This window comes from Impatiens glandulifera, chromosome 6 (assembly GCF_907164915.1).
Source record: "Impatiens glandulifera chromosome 6, dImpGla2.1, whole genome shotgun sequence".
Lineage (NCBI taxonomy): Eukaryota > Viridiplantae > Streptophyta > Magnoliopsida > Ericales > Balsaminaceae > Impatiens > Impatiens glandulifera.
In genome coordinates this window covers 44,433,870-44,441,677 of record NC_061867.1, presented here as the reverse complement: position 1 = coordinate 44,441,677, position 7,808 = coordinate 44,433,870, and the positions used below count along the sequence as shown (strand labels likewise).

Genomic DNA, 7,808 nt, shown 5'->3' with positions numbered 1-7,808 from the left:
ACCGACTAAATCAATAGTTTCAAATTTGGTAAATTGACGACAACGATTTGAACGTGCATTTTGGGGAATAAACCGACCAAACCGAACCGCTTACACTCTTAGTCAAAACAACTGACCAATTGTATACTAATATTCAAATAAAAGTATCAAATATATATATATATATATATATATATATATATTGTAGAATTATCTCTCAAATATGGAAGTTATTAACAAATTAATCGATTAGATTAATTGATTTACTAATTGACCGAGAATTAAATGTTATCAGTAGCAAATCAATTAGACTAATTGATTTGCTATTTGATTGAAGATTTTCTGTCAAATCAATTATATGATTTTATTGTTTTAATCATTTCCTTTTCTGCAAATGTAATTTTTACTATTTAAGCACTACACGTCTTATGTAAGAATCACAACCAATAAACTAGAAATAAATTTTCTCTTTTTTTTATTTTTCTACATGGTATCAGAACAAGTTTTTCCATCTTGAAGGAACCTGTTCACAACTTCCGATGCCTCCTCCAATGGTGGAAATAACCATTGGAGGAGAACTAAAATGATTATATTATTTTATATTTCTTAAGTTTTATTTTTCTTTATTTTATTACCCACTATGTTAAACCACTATGTTAAACAAGTGGGACGTTATTTCAAAATTGTATTTTATATTATCACTTTTTATTTCAAAAGCTAAGCCAAGAGCCAAGACCCAAGAGCCAAGTACCAAGTGTCAAGATCCACTCCTCTAACTAAGTGAATCATGAATTAGAATCAGACAAATTGAAAGAATGTCATCAACATCCAATGAAACTCCGACGTTTCAAGCCAACTCGATGTCATCAAATTCCAGTGAAACTTTGGCGTTCAAGCCTTTTCACTGCCAGCAAAACTCTAGCGTTTCAAGCCAACTCGCTGTCATCAAATTCAAGTGAAACTCCGGTGTTTCAAGCCTTTTCACTGTCATCTAGCGACACTCCGGCATTTCAAGCCAACTCAGTTTCATCCACATTTCATCGGTTAACAATCTCATCAAAGCTCTTCCCAAGTCGATTTGAAGAAGTATATGGAAAATTGGACAATCTTAACATCTATTACCCAACTTGAGGGGAGTGTAAATTATCCTCAAATATGGAAAGTCGGTAGAAAATCAATCAATTAGACTATTGATTTGCTAACTGACCGAGAATGGAAAGTCATTAGTAAATCAATTAATTAGACTAATTTATTGGAGATTTGCTATCAAATCAATTATATGATTTTATCGTTTAAATCATTTCCTTTTCTGTAAATGTATTTTTCACTATTTAAGCATTAAACTTCCTATGTAAGAATACAACCAAATAAACTAGCAATAAAATTTTTCTCTTTACTTTATTTTAAAGAAAAGAGAGAAATTTATTTCTAGTTTATTGGTTGTGATTCTTACCTAAGACGTTTAGTGCTTAAATAGTAAAAATTACATTTACAGAAAATGAAATAATTAAAACAATAAAATCATATAATTGATTTGACAATAAATCTTCAATCAAATAGCAAATCAATTAGTCTAATTGATTTGATACTGATAACATTTCATTCTCGGTCAATTAGTAAATCAATTAATCTAATTGATTAATTTGCTACTGATTTCCATATTTGAGAGATAATTCTACACTCCCCTTAAGTTGGGTAATAAATGCTGAGATTGCCCAACTTGTGACATACTTTATCAAATCGACTTAGAAAGAACTTTGATGAGAATGTTAACCACCTAATAGGAAAAACCTTGAGCAACTATGAGAGTGGAGAGAATAGCTATGAGAGTGGATAGGATGTTGTCGAGGAGATGGAAATGTTGATGACATTCTTTCAATTTGACTGATTCAAATTCATGATTCACTTAGTTAGAAGAGTGACTTTTGGTTCTTGGTACTTGGCTCTTGGATCTTGCTCAACTCTTGAAGTGAAAAATGACAATTTTTGGATAGATGAAATGTTGAAAAAATCTGTCGAGACATGAAGACGATGTTTACAAAAAAAGGAGAAAAAATAAATCTGTCGAGACACGAAGACGATGCTCGATACAGATTCGACTAAACTATGAAAAAAACGCATTGGGATTTGTGATAAATAATTTTAGAGAAATATGATATTATAGAATTATTTGAGTTCTCCTCCAATGGTTATTTCCACCATTGGAGGAGGCATCGGAAAATTGTGAACATGTTCCTTCAAGAAGGAAAAACCTGCTCTGATACAATGTAGAAAAATAAATAAAGAGAAGAAAGAAATTGTATTGCTAGTTTATTGGTTGTGATTCTTACCTAAGACGTCTAATGCTTAAATAGTAAAAATTAGATTTACAAAAAAGAAAATGATTAAAACAATAAAATCATATAATTGATTTAACAACAAATCTTCAATCAAATAGCAAATCAATTAGTCTAATTGATTTGCTACTGATAACATTTCATTCTCGATCAATTAGTAAATCAATTAATCTAATTGATTTATTTACTTTACTTCCATATTTGAGAGATAATTCTATATTATATATATATATATATATATATATATATATATATATATATATATATATATATATTATTTTTTCTCCTCTCTACACACGAAAGTTAAAGTTTTAAAAAAGTTAAAAAGTCTTTCCTTATTTGTCCGATAAATTTTCTAGAATCGGAGTGTATTTTTTTTTCACCGTTCATATTTAAATTGGTGTTGTATTTTGTTTGATGTGACATCTCACATCTTATTTAATTGAATTTTTTTATCCTGGATTTTTGTGATACAATTTATATTTTCAATCTTTGGTGAGTCGTTATCTTCCAACCGTGTTAGTGATATTTTTTGAAGTCCGTGTCCGTCCCCTCTTTAGCCACAAAAGAGACTAAATGATCGGATTTGGAGTTTTTTTTATCATGTTTTCAATACTAAGTTATTTGATTTAATTTTTAATATGGAGGCCCTCTTACATGTGTTCTCTCATATTTTGTATGAGTTTTTTACCATTTAGATTATATAGGTAGATGATCATTTATCATTTGTCAAGACTTTTTCAGAGTTGCTTACCAATCATCGTTTAAGAATAATTTCAATTGGCACTCAAAATATTTAATAGAGATTTTTTCGATACTATTTCATTAATTTGTTCAGTTTATTTTATTTCAACCATCATCGTTTATGAACTCAATTTTTTAGTATCCCTATAACAAATTGTATGATTATTATATCTTATTAAAAATTTTAATTTGTATTACAATTTAATATCTAATCATCTTACTAATTTTATAAATTTTATTTTATATTATTTATTAATTAATTTTTTTATATGTAATTCTCAATTAATTTAAAAAAAATTAATTTATAAAAAAAACTAATTATAATTAAATTTTATTTTATCCCACACTTTCATCCATTACCTTATTTAATTTAATAATGAAAATATTAAAATATCATATATTTAAAAAAATATATATATTTATTTTATTAATATATATTAATACATTTTACTAAAATAAAATAAAATTATTTTCTCAAAATTTCCAACCCATCAATGTTTTTAAATAAACAAAATTTATTTTAAATATATTAATCAAATTAATAAAATTGAAAAGTAGACCATAACTTTACTAAAGTATATGTCTGATTGTGATTCCCATTAAACTTATTGAAGAAGAATAAGAATCAAACAATCAAATAATTGATTTATTATGTTCAATCAATTCAATAGTTTAAGTATGTCATTGTTACTAAACAAAGTTCAAATACCATTTTGAATATTTCATGATACTTATATTTCTCATTTTGACATTTCATCCCTCAAAGAAAAACCTCAAATCATCTAGCCAAAGGAGAGAGAGAGAAAGAGATAGAGAGAGAGAGAGAGAGAGAGAGAGGAGTTTCTGTCGTAGAAAAAATGGTGAACTATCTGTTGATGATCACTGCCGAGCTTGAAAATCTTACAAACCTTCAGCCTGAAGATGGAAAAGACGATCCTAACTTCTCCTACTACTTCAAGGTCTGTCAAAATATGTATATGCCCATATATACGTGGATCTCCTCCTTGTTAATTTCTTATCTCTCCTATCACTTGAATAAAAATCATAGCTTTCTTTGTCTTCTTTGTGTTATTATAGGATCCATTTGTGTTTTTATAAATAGGGTTCTTTTTGCCTGCTTAGATTCATATAAGATCATGTTTTGGGAGTTTTTATTTTTCTATTGGCCCGTAGTTAATTGGGTTGTCTTTGCTCTCAAGCTCCAATGATTCAATTTCATACTGCAGATTGTCATGATTTTCACTTTTCTTGTTTTTGGCAGCTGAAATGTGGAAATTGTGGGGAAGTTACACAGAAAGAGACTTGTGTGTGCTTGAATGAAACAGTTTCCCTGCAACAGGGTAGGAGTACCACTCACCTTGTTCAGAAGGTTTTACTCTATAATTCTTTTGTTGGAATGTGTTTTTTCTGCTCATGCATGGCTATCCTCATTTGGTGTTTTTGCTTTCATTCTCATTTGCTTCATTTCATACCCTTTATGGGATTTACTTTCATTCCTGCACATGAAGGTTTTACTGTCTATGTTCCATTTTATGGGATTTATTACTCTAAAAAAGATTATCTCAAATTCTTTGATCTCTTGGATCAATTCAATCACTTTTATAAAATACCCTAATTTACTTTCTCACTTTTTCAAAAACAAAACAAAAAACTAACTTCAAAGTTCAAATTCTAAAGTATTCCATGAAATGAGATGGAGTAGTAATGAACTTTATAGTTTACACGATTGGGTAATATTCCAAATACCGTTGTCTATTCCTACCTAGAAATAAATAACTGGTTTTATTACAGTGATAGGTTTGAAGATGTTAAAATATTTATGTTGTTGGTTGATAGCTTGTTATCAAAATTTTATTTAGTGACACAAGTTTTCATATCTTTCCAGACCAAACACAGCCATAATTATCTCATTTCACTATTACTTTCTCATATATTCTTCTCTTTCTACTGCTCAAAGTGTAAATTTTGTTCGAGGGAGGGCACTGTGACGATGATACCTGGTCGAGGCAGCCCCCTGACCTTAGAATTGAGCGAGTCTGGGAAATCTGCTCCTTTAATGTTATTTGACTGCAGGGGAGCTGAGCCTGTTGGTTTTTTATTTGGAGAAGGATGGAAAGTTGAATCTGTAAGTCTTCACTTTCGAGCATGTTTTTTGTAGTGTTCTTCATATAATATTTCATTATCTTTGTTAGCTTGGTTAATCATTCTCTTATGCAATCTTCATTACCATTTCAAAAGCATAATTTTTTCCTGTTTTTGGTACAATTCCTCTTTCCTAGATTTAGAGAAAAATAATTCATGAGAACTAAGATCATACTTCTCTTCTTCCCCTGTTGCTTGATGTTCTATTAATGATACTACATGCACAAGATTATGATAGAGGTTGATTTCTAGGGTAATAGAGAACATATAGAACAAGAAGGAGAAAAAATAGAAAAAGAGAGAAAGGGTGAGACCATAAAAGAAAGGGATGATACACATAAACTATTTGCTTGATAATCATAAATTGAGTTTTATATTAATATTAACTTTTCACCGTTATTCAGGCCAATGGACATGACCAATAAAAGTCTGAAACTTGGAAGAATATTCAAGCCATGTTTACTATAATAGGCCTAGAACTGACAAAACTGACAGGCATTCTTACATGATTTCCTCACTACCCCATTCTTATACTTGAAGATGTCCTTAAGTTGCAACAATTATGTTAACAGAAAAGGACTTGAACAAATATTAGGTCCATTTATAGGTGAGTCTTGATACAAGTTAGTATAGATATAGAGTTTGACAATAAACAACTGGCATATGTTAGCATTTATGACAAATTTATGCGAATCAGAAGCTGTCTTACAATGAAAAAGATGTGAGCCTAATTGTATTTTCATTTGTGAAATTATGCTTTTGAAGTACTAGACCAAATTGTTCCACTTCCACCTATGGTGCTTTATTATTATCACACTTCTCCTCAAATAGGCGGCAACATGTCATATATATATGCATATTTCTTGAACTGTGAGAATATTTTCATTATTAGGCCCCACTTTCCGTGGGGGGTAAAATTGATTCATTACAAAAAAAAGTCATGGAACAGTAGTTTCCACAAGCTAATCAGAATGGTAAAAAATACAACAACAAAAAAGAAAAACATCAAAATAAATTTTAGAGACATTACTCCAATTCGAGATTCTCAAATGAGCTAGTGTCAACATGGAGATGGAGTTATTTACCCTGGTTGAACTTGACAAGAATGTGAATCTTCCATTTTTTTTTTATCAAGCTTAGATTTGTCTTTTCTGGAAGTCTTTTTTAATCATCCTGCATTCTTTGTATGCTTGATTATTTTCAACCATTTCAGTGATTTTGTCAATGGGGAATTCCATTTTCTATATGATAAAGACCCTTAAATATTTCAAGTATTTAGAAAAACTCATAAATAATAAGTATTTCTCCATGGAAGAGGGCGACAATTTCCCTCGCTTTGCATACGATTCCTCCAGTCTTTAACAAGAATATGGTCTTCCGTGAGTGCCTTGTCTAACACAAATTCAATCGCTTTATTGGTTTGAAGAGGCTCGGATTGAATGTAGTCGAGCATACTCGTGTCATTTGGATTGGCTCCTCTGGTGTTCTCCATCACTCCTCTATCAGCTATCAACATATATTCTTCAAACAAAGATTCCCGATATCTTCCATATTTCTTTAACCTAGGACCTTTGGGGCCTATTACGCCTTCACCACGAGTCTAGGAACTTGTACACACTTTTCTCTCTAATCACCCAATAATGATGGAAAGATACATCAACTTCTCATTAAATGAAGATATGGCAGCCAATAACAATACTTGGGAAGATGAAGAAGCTGCTTGCTTTATCCTTGTTAGTTCTGTTCTGAGGCTATTAGTAATAGGTTTCTACTTCTTTGAGGTTTAAGAAGCATAGAAGAGGAGACTCCTCGAGCTACACACATGAGGATTAGGGTACCAAAGATCATATGTATTGGACATATTGGACATGTGGCCTTTTAGATAGATTATAAATTCTCAGTGTCAAGTTGTGCGTGCTAATATGAATGAATATTTGTATTGTCTCTTGAACCATCTCTCTAGAGATTGTGAAAGTTTGCAAAATGAACTTTTCCCCCTAAAAACAAACGTGGATAATGACAGTATCTTTTGATTCAATACAAACCGAAAGAGGCTAATAGATATACCTCTAAATATACATTGCATCATGAGCAATTGCAATAAACGTTTTTTTATTTTTTATTTTGAGCAGGTTGAAGGAACAAAATTTGAAGGCATTGACTTGTCAGAGGGAGAGTTTGCAGATTACGACGAGAAAGGCAAATGCCCAGTGATGATCTCTAATCTAAAGGCAGATTTCACTGTGGTGAAGTAGAAGAGTAGGTTCTTCTTCCATTTGCCATTCAATACTAACATATCATGCTATGTTTATCAATGTTGGTAATAACACTATTGAACACTTGCACTGTTATACTAAATTAATGAATTATTGCATTTTTGTGATAAGGATGAGATTTTATGATCAATTAGATCTTTGTGATGAAGCCTGTCTTATAGTTGGGGGTATAAACAGCTAAAAGTTACTCAATCTTTAGAGGTATGTGTTTTGTTTGCACTTACTTAATTGGAAAAGGGAAGATTATGAGTTAACTTTTTAAGTTAAACAATAAATAAATCTTTAAACAGTTAAAATTTCAAATTAGTATACTATTTTGGTTGAATTTGAA

At 30.4% G+C, this 7,808-nt stretch overlaps 1 protein-coding gene across 1 annotated transcript; it reads left to right on the top strand.

Moving 5' to 3' along the window:
- Positions 1-3,855: 3,855 nt before the first annotated feature.
- On the top strand, positions 3,856-7,607 carry LOC124941868 (CXXC motif containing zinc binding protein). The gene is made up of 4 exons (XM_047482231.1): positions 3,856-4,018; positions 4,321-4,428; positions 5,017-5,184; positions 7,334-7,607. Exons 1-4 carry the CDS (start codon positions 3,917-3,919, stop codon positions 7,454-7,456), a joined length of 501 nt encoding a protein of 166 aa, XP_047338187.1. The 5' UTR covers positions 3,856-3,916; the 3' UTR covers positions 7,457-7,607.
- Positions 7,608-7,808: the final 201 nt, after the last annotated feature.

Coding starts and splice junctions, on each gene's coding strand:
- LOC124941868 (XM_047482231.1), top strand. CDS start 3,917: ATGGTGAACTATCTGTTGATGATCACTGCCGAGCTTGAAAATCTTACA. Junction 4,429..5,016: donor CCACTCACCTTGTTCAGAAG/GTTTTACTCTAT, acceptor TACTGCTCAAAG/TGTAAATTTTGTTCGAGGGA. Junction 5,185..7,333: donor AAGGATGGAAAGTTGAATCT/GTAAGTCTTCAC, acceptor TATTTTGAGCAG/GTTGAAGGAACAAAATTTGA.